The 20,163-nt window shown below is 52.9% G+C and overlaps 4 protein-coding genes across 4 annotated transcripts; 1 reads left to right on the top strand and 3 right to left on the bottom strand.

Moving 5' to 3' along the window:
* Window positions 1–1,304: 1,304 nt before the first annotated feature.
* Window positions 1,305–3,130, bottom strand: CTHT_0057310 (uncharacterized protein; the record flags this gene model as incomplete). The annotated part of the gene is made up of 5 exons (XM_006695989.1): window positions 1,305–1,463; window positions 1,531–2,525; window positions 2,587–2,690; window positions 2,757–2,882; window positions 2,976–3,130. The coding sequence occupies 5 exons, from the start codon at window positions 3,128–3,130 to the stop codon at window positions 1,305–1,307; spliced, it is 1,539 nt and encodes a 512-aa protein (XP_006696052.1).
* Window positions 3,131–7,906: 4,776 nt separating this feature from the next.
* CTHT_0057300 (uncharacterized protein) lies at window positions 7,907–11,424 on the top strand (the record flags this gene model as incomplete). Its single annotated transcript, XM_006695988.1, has 2 exons — window positions 7,907–8,780; window positions 8,843–11,424. 2 exons carry the CDS (start codon window positions 7,907–7,909, stop codon window positions 11,422–11,424), a joined length of 3,456 nt encoding a protein of 1,151 aa, XP_006696051.1.
* Window positions 11,425–12,158: 734 nt separating this feature from the next.
* CTHT_0057290 (uncharacterized protein) lies at window positions 12,159–13,899 on the bottom strand (the record flags this gene model as incomplete). Its single annotated transcript, XM_006695987.1, has 5 exons — window positions 12,159–12,564; window positions 12,618–12,648; window positions 12,700–12,949; window positions 13,019–13,540; window positions 13,597–13,899. The coding sequence occupies 5 exons, from the start codon at window positions 13,897–13,899 to the stop codon at window positions 12,159–12,161; spliced, it is 1,512 nt and encodes a 503-aa protein (XP_006696050.1).
* Window positions 13,900–17,366: 3,467 nt separating this feature from the next.
* On the bottom strand, window positions 17,367–18,431 carry CTHT_0057280 (uncharacterized protein; the record flags this gene model as incomplete). The annotated part of the gene is made up of 2 exons (XM_006695986.1): window positions 17,367–17,986; window positions 18,065–18,431. 2 exons carry the CDS (start codon window positions 18,429–18,431, stop codon window positions 17,367–17,369), a joined length of 987 nt encoding a protein of 328 aa, XP_006696049.1.
* Between the last annotated feature and the right edge of the window lie 1,732 nt (window positions 18,432–20,163).

Here is a 20,163-nt window from a genome sequence, read left to right as displayed (position 1 = left end):
ATGCTGGCTCCGACGCCACGGAACATGTACAATGGCTAAGTGTACCTGTAGGCCGTTATCCACGGTACGGAAGTGTCGTTTAGGTATCCGTATGCGATGTGTTGCAACAATTAAGCGAGGAAATTATAGCCTGCCAGGCTTTTCTTCGCTTCGTATCTGCGGTTTTGAGGCGAGTGAATACTTCCCCGATGCGTAAGGCATCTCTCTCAATCCGAACTGTCTTAGTAATCAGTAAGAGAGCAACGGAGAGATCTTCTATACAATCGATAGGTGGACGAAAGATAGCTAGCTAGCCAGGTAGCAACCTGCAAGACGGCTGATCTTCCGCCCCCAAGTCCCAACAGCTGTACCCTCCCTCCCTCCCATCCGACTTTCATTCCGTGAACCCCAGACACACGGCCCGAAGTGGCGCGCATCAAAATAAAAAAGACCCGCAGACCGAAGCCTGCCATGTTAGGTGTTCTAACCAGCGTGTGTCAATTAAGCCGTATATTAAAACCGCAACCAAGACAGCAGCACAAAAGGGGGGGATGGGAAACCATGCAACGCTGCTAATCAAGCAACGTAATAACACCGCCAGGAGTGAATTTTGGCAAACTTTCGTTTGGACCTAACGCTGGTTCGCGCAAATGCAGTTTAGAGCGAGGTAGTAGCGGGCTCGGCCTAATATCGAAGTTCGCCGAGAGGAGGTTTGGGGTTTGGGGGGGTGGGGGGGGGGAAATGAACCAACTTCATTGTTGGTTGAGGGTTGTAGATAGCTTGACAACCTGGTTCAGGTAACCAAAAGTCTGGAAACTGTCAGACGAAACACTTTCTAGTGTAACGACTGCTTGATACAATATTGAGAGCAAGCCGGCAGTTGCAAAACCTCATGCACAGCACATCCCAAATCATAGAACCAAAAGTTTAGGAATAAAATCATATTGTCTAGACAAAAACAACGCTTCGCAACGCGTTTAAAAGGGGTAGTCAAGAGAGGTATCTTTCGTTTGCGTGCAAGCGTGCCCTGACACATCCAAACTGGTCCAAGTCATCATCATTACAGGAAATAGCGGGACCCGTCCAACCACCTTCGCCAACATAGTGCGTGAATATAGGTATCCAGAAAAAAAAACACAACGTCCGTCCAAAAAAAAAACCACAAGAATCTTGCTGTTGCACAAACCCGGGCCTCCTGATCTACTAGAACAGGCAGAAAGCCGGGGCACATGCTGCTGCAGCGGCGGTCAAGACGCCGGAGATAAGGGGGTATCGTTGGTAGGACCAGCGGGCTCTTGTCACCATTATTTTGTAGTTGCGGTTGTTCAGTTGCTCTCCTCCTTGGTGACGACCTCCTTCTCGGCATCGACCTTGGCAACCTCGGCCTCGTCGCCGTCGATGATCTTGGCCAACTCCTCGAGAGTGGGGCCCTTGGTCTCGACGTACATGAAGAAGATGAAGCACAACTCGAGGAAGATCCAGCACTGTTGAAGTAGTTAGCATTCACTGTAGAGTCTGGGGTCTGGGAAAGGAAAACAGAGATAAGCTTACAGTGTAGATGAGGTAGAGCTTCCATGTGTGGCCCTCGAAGTGGTCGAAGGCGTGGGGGTTGGCATAGATGTTGAGAGTCAAGGCAGCCTGGATGCAGATGTTGAGGATCATCAGACCCTTGGCACGCAGCTTGTAAGGCAGGATCTCGATGGCATAGCCGACGAGCAGACCCGACCAGGCAAGAGAGTAGAAGAAACCGAAGAGCCAGATGAAGAAGATCATGGCGTAGTTGGCACCCTTAGCCTGGTGCTCATCATACAGACCCGAGGTGAGCGTCCAGAAGATGAAGGTGCCGAACATGCCACTGGTGGCAATCAGGAAAATGGGGCGGCGGCCGATCTTGTCGACAAGCAGGGCCATGGTGACCGAGACGATGAGGGCGAGACCAGTCTGACCGGCGGCGAGACCGAGCTTGGCAGTCGAGTCCTTGATGCCGGCAGTCTCATAGAGCATACTGGAGTAGTTGGAGATAATGGCGTTGCCGGACCACTGCGAGAAGAAGCCGAGAGAGAGCAGGACGGCCAGACGATAGCGGTTGCCCTTGGTGCGGAAGAAGTCGAGGTAGCTGCTGGACTTCTTGTACTGGTACTCAAGGCGGATGGTCTCCTTGATCTCGTGGAATTCGAATTGGACGGTCGGGTGCTCCTTGTTGCCGTTGGCATGGTACTTGGCGAGGATGTTCAGGGCCTGTTCGTGCTTGTCTTTGGCAATCAGGAAACGAGGAGACTCAGGCACCCAGTAGATGAAAGCGATCTGGATGAGCGAGGGGAAGGCCTGGAGCAGGGCAGGGATACGCCACGACCAGTCGTTGCCAATGAAGTCGGTACCGAAGGCGAGCCACGAGACGATCAAAGCACCAACGTTCCACAGGCAGTTGTAGACGGTGGTGAGACGACCACGGTGCTGGGGATGGCAGAGCTCAGTGAGAAGCATGGGAGAGCAGATCTGAGCCAGAGAGTTGCCGAAGCCGAGGAGGAAACGGCTGCCCATGAAGGCTGCGTGCATTGTCGATTAGTTTCTAGCAACCAGATGCTTCTCGGTTAAAGGATCACATACTGCCCAAGTTCTTAGCAGCGCCCTGGAGGACGGCACCGACGATCATGATGAGGCAACCAATCGCAATGGGGAGCTTACGACCGAAGCGGTCGGCAAGGATGGGGCTATTCGAGACCGATGTCAGCTTCTGATCTGAAATGCCAGGCTGTTTCAACTGCCGGGCAACTTACACAATGGGGATGGAGCACAGGGAGCCAATCTGGTAGAGGGCACCCAGGACACCGAGGGTGTTGCCCTTGGGGTGGTTGAAGTAATCCTGCCACTCATCGAAGTTTTGAATCGAGTTGAAGAGCATGCTAGAGTCAACATAGTCAGCACACTCTGTTCCATAATCTCACTGTTGTCGACCTATTGGGCTCTGTTGGCGGGAGATAGGAACTCAGACGTACCCATCGTAGCCGGTGGTAGCGGAGGCAATGCAAAGAACGAAGGCATAGAAGTAAAGCTTGCGAAGACCGGGGTCCTTCTTCCAGTCGACCCTCTCCCACTTGGGGGTGTCGTCAACGGTCGCGGCGGGCGCGGGCTTCTTATCGAGAATGCCCATTTTGGAGTATATGTCTCGTGTCTCGAGCGTTGGCTGGCGATCAGCTGGCTTCCTATGGGTTGGCTCGAGGTTGTCAATGCAGTGAACCCGTCTCCTTGGGGCAAAGACAGGACAGCAGGGACTGACGAGGAGGTGGGAGAGCAGTGAAAAACGCAGGCTTGGACGAGAGAGGACGGGTTTATAAGAACATCGAGAGGCACTCGAGGCGACTTTGGAATATGGGTAGGGCCGACAGGCCCCAAGACGGACAGCCGGTCCGGCTATGCGTGCCGGGATGGCCAGTTGGGGGAATAACTGGGGACGGCAGGCAAGGGTGATGGATCAGAACGGGAGACTAGGGTAACTCCGAGGGTCCAACTGCAGAGAAGCTTAACCAATCTCTCATGGCCCGACAACTATCACGCCCCGGGTGAGCCTCCACATATGGAAATCACCAGGAATTGTGTTTTGAGATCCGCCAGAAAGCAGCAATGGCCATGAAGCTAAACCGTGGTGACCATTTGGATAGAATCCATCGCAATCCACACACATGCGAGGAGCAGGCTGCCAAGGCATCCTCTCAGAGAGCGGGGCCCGCTGCTTTGGTCGTCGAGAGGTTAAAGTGAAAAGCGTCACGAGGAACAGACTGTGCCGCTGCTTGAATCCTGCGAGCTGCTCCAAAGGTGGACTGCCATACACCAGGTGTCCTAAACAGATGTTCCTCAAAAAAGAGGAACGGAGCTTGTCGTGGGCTTTTGCTCGGCGACGCCCGTAGTGTACAGGTAACCCATGGCTACCAAGCCAAATTACAGTACCAGAGTACCAGGCCAACATGTCAGGCACGGACAAGACGAAGATGGTAAACGGAACATTGAACCAACGCTTGCTCCAGGGGCGGGGCTCGCCTGCCCAGTGCGTTTTCTGTCGTATCGTTCCATGGCCGCTCCAATCCATAGAACCACGTAAGGGATCCGGAGGTACCCGTCCATCACGCATTGTAGAGAACGTCGTAGCAGAAACAAGCGGCCCTGGTCGATCTGATGAGAAGCCCTGCCGATGGCCAGCTCTCTCCAAACTTTCCCCAACTTTTTCGACGAATCCCCCGCACAAAAAGGGATCCCCCAGTCGCTTGCCCCAGTCGCTGCGACGTGCTGTGTGGGCCAGGCAATGTGCGCGCCCGCACTTGTCTCTGCCCCCTGACCCCTGTCTGAACTTGGCGAGACTTGGCCGCCTTAGACACATCACAGAAGGGGCATCGGACCGGTTCTTTGCATGCGATGCAGCGAGCTGGCGAATGAGAGCTGCCATTAAGCAGCCACAGCACGCTAACAACAGCACACACCGGTGCAGGCGGCCCGAGACTGTGGAGGGCGACTCAGCCGGCACTCGCATGTGGCGCAGCGGCTCAAACGGCCACAACGGGCGCACAGGTCCCAGCGATTTCCATGCATCACCAGTCTTAACAACGAGAACTATGGTGAAACCCGTTGCCGATTCACCAGGCGAAAAAGATAAGAAATCTGCTTCCCAGAATCTCTGGGTCAGGCTGCCAAACTTGGCATCACATCATGGCGATAGTTTTTTTTTTTTTTGCTTCCCCCAAGGTTTACCACCATTGACGGGGTGCGAATGTGGCGAGAGCAAGGGGGTGAGGGATGAGGGGGTTGGCATGTGCGCTGTGCCGTGACAACGCAGTGGCCTCTTGGATCCAGTTTGTTGTTTTTATTTAGCATGGCAGATGAAGGTGCCTCCCGTTTGCATCGACTATTATGCCATGCAAACAGGCAATATCAAGAAATCCAAAGCTGGAAAAGCCTGATGGCAAGTCGATTCTGATGCTGAAGGATTCTTGACGCAGACACAACCGTGGGATTGGGATTGCGGTTGCGCATGGGCTGGAAGAGAAATGGGATCTTGCAATCGACTGACTGCAGATGCCGACAGCAGAAGGATTCGATTCGCGATGGGCTTGGCTTGGGTGGCATGCGTGTAACCTCCTGTCGTCGGGCAAGCGAGCAGGTCGAGTCGAGGATCGATACACTAAGCTTTACAGGCGATTTGGGCTGTCTGTCGAGAAAGCTAAGCTATACCTACACTACATAGTGGATGGGTCGTGAGCTTCTTGCTTTCTGCGCTGCAGGGCCAGCATTGGCGAGCTGCAACACCAACGCCACCAGAGAGTCTTGGGACATGCTTGGGCCTCCCTGTTGAAACACTGGTCGACGGTGCGAACCAGCCATCGCAGAACCTGGCGACTACCTGAGCGAACCAGCTAGAGAGCCAAGAAACCAGCGGGAGGACGTGCCGACAGTGAGAGCTGATTGGCCCGTAGGAATTCTCCCCGAAACTCCGGCAAGGCACCCGTGATCAGGGCACACGCACTGGCCCGCCGGAGGTGTGTGTGGGCACATGGCCGGCGACTGGTTCGGCAAGCTTCTGGAAGCCGAGAAGGGGAAAGATGGCCGGGGTAATGGTCCAATCATTGCGCAGCACGTTGGCGGAAAAAAAAGAGAGGCACTGGTTCTTGTAGCCGCTGCGGGTCTCCTTGACGGGCAGACGGTCGATGGGGCCATCAGCTAAGACGGATCCACAGCAGATTCACCCGTCTTGGCTTCCATTTTAGCCTAAAGATACCGGCTGTTGGACTGGCGCCAGGCCTGGATCTGCTTAGGGCGTGGGAGCGGAGCCTGAAAGGTTGTCGATGTCGTTGACGACAACCTCTCGTTGGCTCGTCTCATCCACACGCGTCCGCGGAGCGCGAACTCCTCTATGCATCCCAATGATACACTCCAACAGGCCCCTTCTTCCCCAAACCTTCCCCATGGAGCCCCATGGGCAGGACGCTGCGAGCACGCGTTCCCTCCGGGGTATCTCTGGCGATATGGGGATGAGATTGGGGTCCATAACGTTGGCGCGGGGAGCGGGGAGAATGCAGGCCAGCAAGGCCACGATGTCCCTGGCTGGTGGCACGCAGCAGCCAGTAAGCCAGGAAAAAAGTGACAGCGACGCTCCATCATTGAGCTCATCTGTCTAAGTGAGACAGAGCGACAGGTGTGGATGTCCGCTGGCTAGAGCCCAAGATTCCGGCGCCACGGGACCGGCTGAAGTGTTCTTCGGGAGAACGATCTTGGCTGAGACTGAAATCCCGGCTTTCGGGGATGCCGCGGTCGGTCTCGGGCCAAAGAGAAACGCTGTGGTGAATTGAGATACGGCGCTCGTCCGTTGCTTGCAAGTTGCTGGTATGGGTGCACTGTTTACCCAAGTGTTGGCACATGGTGTACATGGTCCTGCATAGCTTAGGTTGGGAATTGGTGATCGGCTGGGCCAGATGCATCGACGCCTGCCAATTCCCCTGAAACTTCCATCCCGGGCTGTTGGGTATCGAGACGACGAGGCGACGGGATCTGCCAGAGACGCCCAATTCCCAATACTGAAGATTGCAGCGATCGCAGACCCGAAACGGGCTCTCACTGGCTGCTGTCCCGTGCCGGGCCGAAAGCATGTAACATCATGCACGGAACCTCTTCACGGTGATGATGATACCTCTGGAAGGGCTAAGACGAAGGAATGAAGTAGCGAAACGCCAACTGGGACGATATCGTGACATTCTCGTCTGGCAACGTATTCGAGCCATTCCTTGCCAGATTGGGCGCTTCCTTGACTGATTCTTCCGAAGTCTGGAATAGAGCGGGAAGACAGCTCCGACGGCCTGGTTCTCGAAGGAAAGGTCCTGCATGGCTAATCCAATGGCAGGTCGGGTAGGCAATGCCACATCACGGCGCTGCTGTCGAGAAGGGCGCGCAGAAATGCAGTATGCCAGAACAGCTCTCGTAGGCAGAGTGTGTCAGTCCAGTATCTCAGTAATCAGTAAATGTGTGAGCCTACCTTTCAGGATAGCCAGTAGCCATTCGAATGGGTCGATGGAATCGATGCTACCTGACGTGGTGTTGATGCACGGCACGCGGGCACACGGCAGGCCAGTGGAGGGCGAGCTGTTCTGACGGAAGCTCGCCAGTAGCATCATGGTTCCTTTGATGGTTGGTGTGTGAGGCCCACCCCAGGGCTCGGAAGCGAGTTGGGTCTTGTTGCATCGTCCTTTTCGATTCAAAAGTTGGACGCAGCCATCACGATACGCTGCGAGAAACGAAGCAGCACTCTGTAAGCGTGGGCGAAAATTTTAAAAAAAAAAAAAAAAGAAAAGAAACAAAGACCCGATTTACGCGACGCAGCATGCGAGCCGAAAACCCGACGAGAATTGGCAGCAAAAGTGGCAATTTTTATCGAAGGATCGCCGAAGGATACGTCGACTGCAATCCTGAGCAGCCATGAGCAGCCAAAACAAGAAAAATGGCGACAACTCGAATTTTGGCTGCGAAATAGTTGGGAACCAGTCGCAAGATGGAGGGGCAGGTGAGCAGTTAGCTGCAGGCTATGCATGGACAACGGCACGCAGAGTAAATCTTGACCCCTTTTTTCATCTGGCGCATGGGCCAAGTGGGACACCAGAAATCTGGGGAAAGCTCTTGGCGCCAAGGCCGACCCCTGTCAGTCACGTGTAATCGTATGCAGCCACTAAGATGCGACACGCGGCACAAACGCGTCTCTAAAATACTCCAGGACACGACACGAGTCAAGTACCGAGACGTTAGACTGGTGCGTCTTTGCTGTAGTACTGCAACGGAGCAAGACGCTGGCGAGTGACATCACACGCACCCACTGCGATTTTTACCGGGGAAATCCAGCGTACCCTCCGAATCTGGGTGATTCCTGATTACGCGCCTGCCATCCCCCTCAGCAATGGCTGGCCCGTCAAAACCCTCCGAGAAGCGACAGGTCTCGCTTCGCAACTTTTTCACCCCAAAGCCACGGGATCCGCCTGCAGCCGACGGATCAAGCACCCAATCCCTCTCAACATCGGCGAAACCGAATGATGACCAGAAGAAGGTTGCTTCTCCAGCATCTGCATCGTCAGCGCCAGCTGTGCCCAAAAAGCGGTCACTGAAGGCGAAAGACGAGGAGGAGGAAGCAAAGGATGAGGATGACGAGGCTGAGACCTCCAATCGCCTGGCAAAACGTGTCAGGCCATCCAGGCCATTGCGTTCATCCAGATCGGCCAGGGCCATTGTTGATGACGAAGATGACGAAGACGTAGACCAGTCTTCTCCTGCTCGCGAGAAGTCGGCATCCCCGCCTTCTCTTGCTTCTATTCCCAAAGGCTCTGCCTCCTCCCGGACGGAGCGATTCGTCTATGATCCAAACCGCTCTGCGACGGGCCAAGCTGGTGGCGACGATGAAGAGGATATTGCGGCGAAACGTCGGAAGGAAGAATTGCATAGGAAGTTCGTGAAGAAGCTGGGTGATCCTGATAGCCTGCCCTTCTTCCGGATACGAGACCCCCTACCTGATGATACTGGAACTCCAACGCTGGATGGTGATGATGAGGAAGGAGGCGACGAGGAAGAACCCCCTCCGCCTCCGACGACCAAGAAGGGCGCTAAGTCCAAGCTGACGCCCATGGAGATACAATTCCTTGAGATCAAGCGGAAGCATATGGATACTATCCTGATTGTGGAGGTCGGCTACAAGTTTCGATTCTTTGGCGAGGACGCCCGTATTGCTGCCAAAGAGCTAAGCATTGTATGCATCCCGGGCAAGCTCAGATACGATGAACGTATGCAGCCCCTGTCTCTTGAGTCTGCTTCCATCCGAGATGCTGACCATTGATCCCTCCAGACCCTTCAGAAGCTCACCTCGACCGCTTTGCCTCTGCTAGCATACCAGTCCATCGCCTTAATGTTCATGTCAAGCGTTTGGTCGCTGCCGGGCATAAGGTGGGAATTGTGCGCCAGATCGAAACTGCAGCGCTGAAGAAGGCTGGAGACAACCGCAACGCCCCTTTTGTGCGGAAGCTTACCAATGTCTATACCAAAGGCACATATATCGATGAGACAGGGGAGTTGGACCAGCCTGGCGAGGCCACTGGCGCTTCAGCAGGTGGTTACTTGCTCTGTTTGACCGAGTCCCCAGCCAAGGGGCTAGGAACAGATGAGAAGGTAGATGTTGGCCTCATCGCCGTGCAGCCTGCGACGGGAGACATCATCTATGATTCCTTCGAAGATGGCTTCATGAGGCGTGAGATCGAAACTCGTCTGCTCCACATCTCACCCTGCGAGTTCCTCATTGTCGGTGAGCTCTCCAAGGCTACCGACAAGCTCATACAGCATCTGTCCGGGAGCAGTACCAATGTCTTCGGCGACAAGAGCCGTGTTGAGCGCGTCCCTAAGGGCAATACGATGGCTGCCGAGGCCTACTCGCACGTCACCCAGTTCTATGCCTCGAAGACCAACGAGAAAGACCCCAAGTCCGCTGCCCTACTCGAGAAGGTCCTCAAGCTTCCCGAGTCGGTCACCATCTGTCTCTCGGCCATGATCACCCACTTGACAGAGTATGGGTTGGAGCACATCTTCGCTTTGACCAAGTATTTCCAGTCGTTTAGCACGCGACAGCATATGCTCCTCAACGGCACAACACTTGAAAGTCTCGAAGTGTACAGAAATGCCACCGATCATAGCGAAAAAGGAAGCCTTCTGTGGGCCCTAGACAAAACTCAAACTCGTCCCGGCCGACGGTTGCTGCGGAAGTGGATCGGCCGCCCACTACTGGACCACGAACAGCTGCAGGAACGTGTAGAAGCCGTCGAGGAGCTGCTAGAGAATCAAAATACCTACAAGGTTGACAAGCTGACGAACATGCTCAGCAACATCAAGGCCGACCTGGAGCGCAGCCTGATCCGTATCTACTATGGAAAGGCCACACGGCCGGAACTTCTCTCAACCTTACAAGCATTGCAAAGGATCTCAATCGAATACTCCACGCTTAAGACCCCAGCAGACACAGGCTTCAAGTCCCGGCTGATCGCCGAAGCTATAATGTCGCTGCCGGCGATCGGCAACATCGTGACCTCCTATCTCGACAAGATCAACGCTCAGGCGGCCAGAAAGGACGACAAGTACGCCTTCTTCCTGGAGGAGTACGAGACCGACGACATCACCAAGCACAAGTTGGGCATCGCAGCTGTCGAGGCTGACCTCGACCTGCACCGCAAAGACGCCGCAGCCAAGCTCGGCAAAAAGACTCCCGTCAACTATGTCACCGTTGCGGGCATCGAATACCTCATCGAAGTTCCCAACACCGACCTCAAGTACGTCCCTGCCTCCTGGGTCAAGATCAGCGGCACCAAGAAACTCTCCCGCTTTCACACTCCCGAAGTCATCCGCCTCATGAACGAACGCGACCAGCACAAAGAAGCCCTGGCCGCAGCCTGCGACGCAGCATTCTCCAACCTCCTCAAGTCCCTGGCAGCTGAGTACCAGCCCCTCCGCGACGCAGTCGCCTCCCTCGCAACAATCGATTGTCTGCTCTCCCTTTCCCAAGTAGCCTCTCTCCCCGGCTACACCAAACCGACCTTCCTTCCCCCCGGCACACCCCCTACCATCACCATCACCCAAGGCCGGCACCCAATCGCCGAACATACCCTTCCCGATGGGTACATCCCCTTCACAACCTCCCTGACCTCGCCCGCTCCGATCGCGCAACTCATCACCGGCCCCAACATGGGCGGCAAATCAAGCTACGTGCGCGCGGTAGCCCTCCTCGTCCTCCTTGCGCAAATAGGCTCCTTCGTCCCCGCCGACGCCATGTCCCTGACCCTGACCGACGCAATCTACACGCGCATGGGCGCGCGGGACAACCTGTTCGCCGGCGAGAGCACCTTCATGGTGGAAGTCTCAGAGACCGCCACCATTTTGCGGAGCGCAACCCCGCGATCCCTCGTCATCCTCGACGAGCTAGGGCGCGGCACATCCACCCACGACGGCGCGGCGATCGCGCACGCCGTGCTAGACCACGTTGTGCGCGAGACGAAGTGTTTGACGCTGTTCATCACGCACTACCAGAGCCTGGCCCGCGTCGCGGCTGGGTTGGGAGATGGACTAATCAAGTGCGTGCACATGCGGTTCAGTGCGACGACGAATGAGGAGGGTGAGGAGGAGATCACGTTCTTGTATGAGGTCGCGGATGGTGTGGCGCACCGGTCATATGGGTTGAATGTAGCACGGCTGGCACGGATTCCGCGCAAGGTGCTGGATGTTGCGGCGCAAAAGTCGCGGGAGATGGAGGATGGGATGAAGGTGAAGAGATTGAGAGGTGCGGCGAGGTTGTTGGGTGATGTGCTTTCCTCCCCAGGAGGTGAAGATGGGGATGCTGCTGTCGCAGACCAGCTGAACCATTTGATTTCCAGTATCGAGCAGTTGTAATGGCTATCTGGGGTCGTAGTGATAGGCCTCGTCGGCATATCGAACCTGTCTATCCGAATGATATGATGTATGTTGGTATGTGTTTCTTGCCAACAATGGTCCGTCGGCCCAGGAGGACTAGGTAAAATGAACAACAGAGCAATAACCAACCCAACCAATGGTCTTACCCCTGAGTGTCTGAGTTTGATATGTCTTCCGGAGACATTGTCAAGTCTCCTAAGACCGAGCAAACCCCAAACAAATTATCACAAAAAAAAAAAAGCCAAACAAGGGCATGCGCAAACCTAAACTCAATTTTGGTAGTGTTTATGGAGCAGCTATTCCCCAACCCCATGCTAAATGCCATCAAGTGATGCTGTGTTCTCCCCGAGTTTTCCCATGGCCGGCCAATATGTAAAAGATAGGGTCCTAAGGACGCGTCCAAAGAAAAGCACACAAGATCATGCTTCCTCGCTATGACCAGTTTCCCTTATGCTCCTCCCAATGCTCCATTACACGGTCAAAGGGCCTGCGAGATGTCGGCCACGGTGAGAGCAGAAAGAGACTGAGCGAGCCTGCCTAGCGAGAAACGCGAGGCGATGAGACGGCCTGGATCCGTAGCCATGTCCCAGCAAGGCTGTGTCCGTAATCGTGCGAGAAAACCTCGAGAGTGAAAAACCAATACACACAATGAAAGAAAAGACGAGGAAAACGCGCAGAACAAAGTCTTCGTTGAATCGTCTCAGCCATTACGATCAAAGGTCGAACTCCTGGTCCACCCGATCATGAGCCTGATCCGTCGCGTAGGAACTGGTGAAGGCATTATAGCCCATCGAGTTGATACCCATGCTGCCCATCTGGAAATTAGGCGTAGAAGCCTTGGTCTCGCTTAAGAAGGGAGGGAGGTCGTTGATGTTGACGTATCCTAAGTAATGGAAACCAGACGAGATGGGCGGCCTGTTCTGGCACAGAGGGTTAAAGGTGCCACCACCCATGCCATGCTGATGCTGAAAGAAATGGCCGTTGGCAAGCTGACGCTGCTGGGCAAATGCAGCGGTGTTGTCTCGGCCGTGAAAGTAGCCATGGGGCTTGGAGGTCTTCTGCGAGATCATGTTGTTCGAATCCAGATTTTGCAATGCAGGGCGGCGACGAAGCTCGAAGCTAAGAACAGTTAGCAGTATTTAACGGCGACAAGATACGGGTATAACTCTTACCCAGTGTCCCTGAAAGCGCCATCTGCAGGACCTACGTGGAAGTTAGCCAACACCACTCATGCCAAAAACCACTTGTACATACCAGGATTGGGATTCGGGGAGTCACGGAAGATGTCCAAGGTCTCAATCGTACTATGACCATGAGCTGAGTTCCTGGACTCATCATCTTCGTCAAGCAACAAGCCATCGCCTCCGTTCTTGTAGCGAGCCGCGGTCTGGCGCGTAATCCTGGTCGTGGACTGTCTCTGACGAGAGGCCTCAGCCGCTTGGGCGTGGGCCGAAACGCGGACCTTCTTTCGCTTGCGGTTGTCGTCCTCTTCGAACTTCCGGTCCTGGAGAGATGAACGTCAGCTTGACGGGTCTTCAGCCTGAAACCAGTGCTATATAGAAGAGAAACGAACCGGACTGCCCTCAATAGACGGGCTCGCGTAGATATCGCGGACACGCTGGAACTCGCCGTCTTCATTCCAGACAAACTCATTGGGCTCAATGACAGCCGAAGACTGCTCCATCTGCTTCAGGACGGAGTCATCCTTGCGTTGGTTGCGCATCCTCCGTTGAGTCTCGTCGGCAGAGTCAAACAAACCCATACCAGGGTAGCGCACACCCTTCAACTTGCTGCTGTCCAACTCATCCTCGGGGAAGTCATTGGTCTCCGAGACCTCCTCAGACACAATGACACTATCTGTGGTTTCTGTCTCTGAGGGCCATCTCCTGTACTGACCCTGACGAGGAGTGCTGGGGTTCGAGCAATCCGACCGAGTGCGCTTGATGCCTTGGGAATGGAAGCCAGGGACATTACCATATCCTTGGCCTGCATTCATGGAGTGACCAGGAGCATAGCCCCAAGTGGCTGCATTGTCCTCTGGGTCATGCTTGACTGAGGACTGGCGGCTCGACGAGGCATCAAGGGAGCCACGCTGCTGTCCGATGTTAGCATACATCCAAAGCTTTGGGCTTGGGTTGGGAAGCAACTCACGGTCTGATTGGCACCCCGGACGCGTTTGCTGTTAGGGTTCTTCTTCTGTTCCTTTGCCGCCATGCGGTCAGCGAGCAAGGCATTGATACCATAACGCTCACACCATTCGTCGTATTCCCGCACATCTTCGTACGCCTGGCGATCCGTCCGAGCTTTGAGCTCGACCTTGAAGCGGTGTGCAAGGTGACTCTTTGAAGAGATGTGGGTCAAAAGATGGGATAAATCAGAGAAATTGGGTTTCTTCGGACAAAGATTGCAGCGAAGCGGGATGGAGGTTGGCTGGTTCCTGGCCGCCAAATCCATCGGTGCAATCGCAGCCATAATCTAATAGTAGTAGAAGGCAACGATGGTCAGCATGAAGTCAGTGGCAAGAGTAGCTGCAATATCATAAGGCTCAGTCAGGTGTAACTCACGAATGAATGGGAGGGGTTGGTATGAGCCAACCGCACAGGCTGGAGATGAGAAGTAAGGGAAGTCGGGTGGCCGAGAGACTGGCTGATGTCACCGATGGTGTCTCTTCCGTCGCGAATGGAAAGAGAGACCTAGAAAATCCGTGACTGTACTGTTGCCAGAATAGATTCTTGTCACGAAAAGCCGGAGAAAAGAACCCTTGAACCTGGGAGGAAGAGAACCGGTGTCGAACAATGTAGACAAGATGATCCCTTGGAGATCTCAAGATCTATCAAGCGCTTCGTCTGGGCTGAATAATGCTGCGATTGACTTCTCAAGAGGTGCCAGCGTGAGGTCAAATCACAGGACAGGAAGGTCGAGGGTACCTGATGCAATCACGTCTTTCTGGGGGAGGAGTCAGGCTGAGGGCTGCGACAGTTCAGTCCAACTGCTTTAAAAACATGGTTGAAGAAGGGACAGGTTGGGGACGAGACCGTGACTGGCAGACAAAAAGTTAAGAGGGAAAGAAGCAGGGCACGTTCAAATCGTGTCAACCGAAGTGAGCGTGTCACTTACACGTTTGGTGGGTTGAGAAGACTTTTTGGAAGGAGCAGTTTCCTCAACCAGGCTGGATGCCTAAGTCTCAAGGTACTGATGGACCTGGACCAGGCGATAGAGTGATAAAGCATCCACTTGAGAGCAGGATGTCCAACTGATAGAGAGATTTGACGCTGACAAAATCTTCTTCGCTGATTGCACCTTGGCAGCTGTGTTAAGATCAAAGCCGAAGGGTTCGTCGCAAGTTCAGGAATAGAAATGAACACCCCTTCATCAGATAATAACTGTTGTGAGAAGATATGATGTTGATTCGACGAAAGAAAAGAACTATGTGACGAGAGGAAGTATCATTGCGACAAGACATATAAGCTCGAGCAATAGGTGAGTACCACAGGGACTCAGAATAAGAATAACGGTTTGAGCTGAATGTCTCTGGTAGAGCAGGCTGGCGAAGAATAGGAAGAGGAATAAAAGGCAGAATGGAAGAAAGTTCGCATAGAAATCGTAGTTGAGTTTTATTTCAAACCTCGAGGTGCGCAGGTCCTCGACCTAGGCACTCGCCGCGGGGACCAAGTAAGCAAGGGAACAAGAGTGCAGATTGTTCCGGAATGTCAACAGGGTGGTTTTGTGACATTTTCGCAGAAGGACCGACATTCGACATACCCCTGATGCATATCTTGACCTGGAGAGAGATAAGTGACTGCAAATATTTCCAAAATACTTCCATCACGAAAGCAAAGCCATTCCATGAAAGGCTCTGAGTGCCAAGTAAAATCCTTCACAGGGTGGGAATGTAGACTGCTCTGGAACATGTAATATCGCAACAAGTTTCTGGAAGACGCCTCCAGTATTGAACCAATTCTACTCCTCTATGGAGGACAAGGACAGTGAATGGAGATGATGCTGAATGTTGACTTCACAAAGTCACAGCTAATGCGTAATTACAGTAGGCTTGTGGAAGCACTCTGTTGCTCTAGATGGCGTCTAATATGTGGGCTCAATCAAAGGGGTTGGCGGGGATGGTCCCAAAATATTGACATCGCGAAACTACAGTGATTCCGTAGAAATTTCATCACCTCAAGCCAAGCACTTTGCAATGTCCTGGTAAGAAATGATAAAAGGAACCCTAATGGAATGCTTGAGGGTGTTTCTCCCTCATGCTGTCGCAGCTTGCCAACGTGTTGAATTTTTACTCCTCACATTTCCTCCAGCCCCTACACCCACACGAATTCAAATGGCGTTGTTATCTCTCACAACCATTGTCTCAACAGAGGACCTACGCTCCAGCAGTTGCCTGATCAAATAAAATATCGTCCAACAAAGATGAGCAGATTATTCTGGAGAGAGAACATCCTCAACTTTTGTGATCTTGGAGCAAGCAGCTCATTGACAAGCTTTGTGCTGCTCTGAACAGAGAGATCATGGATAGGCATTTGTAGAACATTAACAAATCGCAGAGTGGTGGATGTCTGTGAAGTAACATGACTAGAAACTGTCTTTAGGTTTCGTTCGAGGCAATGCGACATGTAGAACGTTAACATGACGAGGTGTTGCTTATTGATAATATAGAGCTAGGATTAAGCCAGGTCTTTGAAGGTCAATGAGATATATGCAAAGATTCCAGACTGTCGATGTCAAAGAGAGGGGCAGTTGTAGAAAGTTTTCAACTTCTGATCGAGCTGTGAACGGTTGGTAGAAGTAGTTACAAAGGATTCAAGAGCCACAAATCGCTCATGAGTTCAGACGATTCTAGCTGGAAGTAAATAAAGTCGAGTTTAAAGCACAAGCTGCATCATGAATAGGCGTTAGAACAGCACAGATGATTATCCCGTTGGAACTTGATATCGAGAGTACCTATCGGCCAGATCATGAGGAAGGGGCGCAAGTTCCAATTCTTAGACACAGGACTGGGAAAGAGAGACGAAGGCCTGACAGTTAACAGCATCCTCGGGGGAACCTGTTCGCAGCGCTTGTGGAAAAGCAAGTCAGAATTGAGTTTGGTCGTGAAGGTGCATGCATAAGTCAGGTGTGATGTGATCCTTTATTATAACCAGATAACTGGAGTATCTTTCATTATTAAGGATGGACTGCGACGATGGTCACTCCAAGCACGTTTTGTGAGAAACGTCCTTCACCGACAGGCTTCACATGCACCAAAAGTCAGAAGTTTTGCAGATAACTTGCAAGGTCACTTCGTCTGCTTTCAGGCTTGATGAGCCTAACTACCACAGATAGCCAGGTGAACTTAGAGACAGTGAAAACATCTTTTGTGCAGTTAAGTTTGCTGGCTGTGTCTTTGACTGCATAGGCCCCTAAACTTGATTCACTGTCACGGAAAACCAGAAGGACACAGAGACCATATGATAGACGCAATGACGTGATGGCAAAGTTCGCAGTAATCTTGGATGCCTGGATGCAAGAGTTGGCGGAAGCAAGTACAATGAAGATGATGCTGTCAAGGCAGAGAGCAGGAGTTCAATGAACCTTTGTGGAGTTAGGGTTTACAGATTCGCCTTAACTGGGTTCAGGCTGGGAAAAATCATGATGCAAATCAACGTTTTATACCACAGGCATGGAAATGCAAAAGCACTTGTTTTATTGCAGAGATGTTCGCACCAAATCCGAACTGGTCTCCATCCAAGAGTGGGGATCATCAGCAGGAAATGGTGACAAATCGGTCTTCTCTTGCCTTGTATCCTCCCAACGCGGTGCGTACTGTTGGCAGGTTATTAGATCGCAAGAGGACAGATAAGTCAGGCGTCATTAATTAATATCTTGATCTCAAGTCCACTTGGAGGAGATTATGTGGCTTGAATTAGGGCTCAACGGCCGAAGATGCGAGATATTGTCGACTTGGGCATGCAGTAAACCTCGTTGACTGGCTGCAACCCTGGGTACTTGAGTAAGCTCAAGCCAGCGATGCCAAAAACGGTGTGCCACACATCGACCATATTACCAGGTCGATCCGAGATGCCGCCCTTCTCCATGTCCTGGCAGCGGAGGATGAAGGCAGCCAGCTGGCTCTTGTTGATCCAGTGTGTCTTGCCGATCATCTCCAGACTGCTTAGCACCCACCAACTATAGCAGACATCCTCCTTCTTCTCTGGCCGGCCATTAAGCCCACCACCAGCGATTTGCCGTTCGCTCAGCCACCTCCCGAGTCGCTCTTTGTCGATAAGGTCCTGCCTTCCAGCAATGGTCAGGGCCGCGACGCAGGTAAAAATCTGACCGGCATGAGACTCGGCGCCCGGGCTCACTCCGTAACCGCCGTCAAAGTTGGCACAAGCTGCGATATGCTCAACGGCCTTGTCGACATCGACAAGATGCAGTAAGCCAAGGAGCGACAGAGCGTTAAATGCACCGTAAAGGAAGCGTGTATCTTCCTCCCCCCACTCGTCGCCGGCGAACGTGCCAGTCTGGCGGTTCTGGAGACTTGCAATGTCTGTATTGACACGAAGTCAGTCAGCACCGAAGGACCAGAGCCGGGCGAACGAGACGGCCAACGCGCGAGAAGACGTACACTTCCCCACCTGTTCCTTGCCCTTGCCGCGCTTCTCGAGCTCGTCGAAGGCATCGAGCATGGCGAGAATCTGCACCGCGCTGACAGTTGAGAGCATGTGCGCGTCGTGGCCTGGCGCGGCGCCGAACCCGCCATTCTCATGCTGGCACGACAGCACGAAGTCGATGGCGTCGGCACGCGGGAGAGCGTCGGGATGGCCCAACAGGTGCAGAGCTGTCAGGCCCCAGTACAGCCCGTTGAGCCGTAGGTGCTCCGTCAGCCAGTAGTCATACTCGTCCTTCCTAGTATCCAAGCTCTGGATGTACTTGACATGAGCTTCGGTGGCCAGATAGAGCTCCTCCGGGATATCGCTGAAGTCTTCCGACATGGCTGTGGTTTTGTTCTGAGAAAAAGTTGACAAGGGACCGGTGAAGGTTGGGGACTCGGAGAAATCGAGGGGTGCGCTGTTCCCTGATTGGTTCGGAAAAAATTGATTACATAATCTTCCGGCTGGCACTAGTTTCTTGGTATCATAGCCGCCGGCTTCTCGAAGCGACCTTGGACATCGCAACGCCAGCAAAACGACAGCCGCAATTGGCCGCTATGGTCACATTCTGCCACCGCGCGCTTGGATGAGGTCTAGAGCGGTTCATAAATATCCATGACAGGGTTGGCGCGGATAACTGAACGCATGATGGCGCCGAGGAGGTGTATCACAATCCGTTGTCTTAGGCATCGATCTATCAACCATGAAAGAGATGTGGTGAAACAACAAAAATGTGCGCCAATCAATTTGCCAAAGTGTCATCGTTTCCATGGATACTGGAAGTGCTTGGATGAGACGCTTCCCGGTCATCATACCAACCCCATTCGGACAAAGTTGCGAGGCAGCTGATGTTCTGGAAAGATTCCATGCTCGAGAACCCCAAAAAAAATCTTAAGAAGCTTAAGTTTGGTTCGATTGAAGATCATCCTAGGAAACTTCAATAGTTTCTCTGACACAACAGTCAGTCGTTTTCTTTTCCATGTCGGATGCGCATAGCCTTATCGAACATCAAGATATTGGGTCAGCAATGCATCTCTCTCTCTTCGGAGTCAGCAATCATGATTCTCATACAGCTCTTTCATGGGCTCTGGTCCTTGCAGATCTGAGCCAAGAAACACCCCAAGTTTCAGTACTGTTGTGTTCCTGAGCTAAACCATTTTTGGACTAGCGCAGAATGCCCCTCCTCCTGTCGCCTTTGGCAGTGTCTTGGCTTAAGCTTCCAAACGGACGGTTCGGCGAGAGAAGACAGTATGGTTCTAGATAGTGAAGATGCGGATAGCCAAGAAAGTAAAGGTGCTCACAGGTTAAATGCTGCCGTTGGTGGCTTCCATACCATCGTCCCTTTCCCCCCATGAATCCAAGGAAAGCATCATGGGATCTACCTTCACTGTCTTAACACTGTGTTAATCCATATGTAAACAAGCTATGCAGCACGTAGTTAAGGTAGCAGATCAGCAACACATTCTTCAGCCTTATTTTCAGGTTTCAGCAATTTTAAAGCTATCTCCTCTGACCTCGGTCGGCGCTGTTGTAAGCAAGAATGGTTCGAAGGCGGCCCGTCTTGGCCAGCTTGTGCCGCCCACAGGGGCAATTAAAGTTGGGGGGATATTGTGATATGATAACCCTTCACGATCAGCGATTGCTCCCTTGTTGACGACAGCCAAGGCGCTGACAGCCTTTTTTTACTCCTAGACACGGTTTTGATGGCTGACCCAGTCAACTGGCATCGCCATCGATACTATTCTTCATTCATGGATTGTCGGTTGCATGCCTTTGAGGACTTGCACTTTTTCTCATGCTCTTCGTTTGGCCCCCGGAAGAGAGAATATGTTGCTGACAAAGGTGTAAACGCCGGGGGCGGAGTGCCTAGATTGCCATCGCATGTATTGTTATCATTCTTAACTGGGAGAGAGGACATCTGGCGCTTAATGGTGTGCGTATTGGTACGTACAGCCTACCTACAACATCCACAATCGGGAGTTCCTGGCTTCGGGCGCCGGGAGCAGCCCCTGGCAGCAGATCGTCTGGGTTGTCCGCGTCTTGCCATAGTTAAGAGCCCTGCGGGAATGATCTC

This window comes from Thermochaetoides thermophila, assembly GCF_000221225.1.
Source record: "Thermochaetoides thermophila DSM 1495 unplaced genomic scaffold scf7180000011820, whole genome shotgun sequence".
NCBI lineage: Eukaryota > Fungi > Ascomycota > Sordariomycetes > Sordariales > Chaetomiaceae > Thermochaetoides > Thermochaetoides thermophila.
Note: the sequence above shows the minus strand (reverse complement) of the source record. Positions and strands in the feature narration are given on the sequence as shown.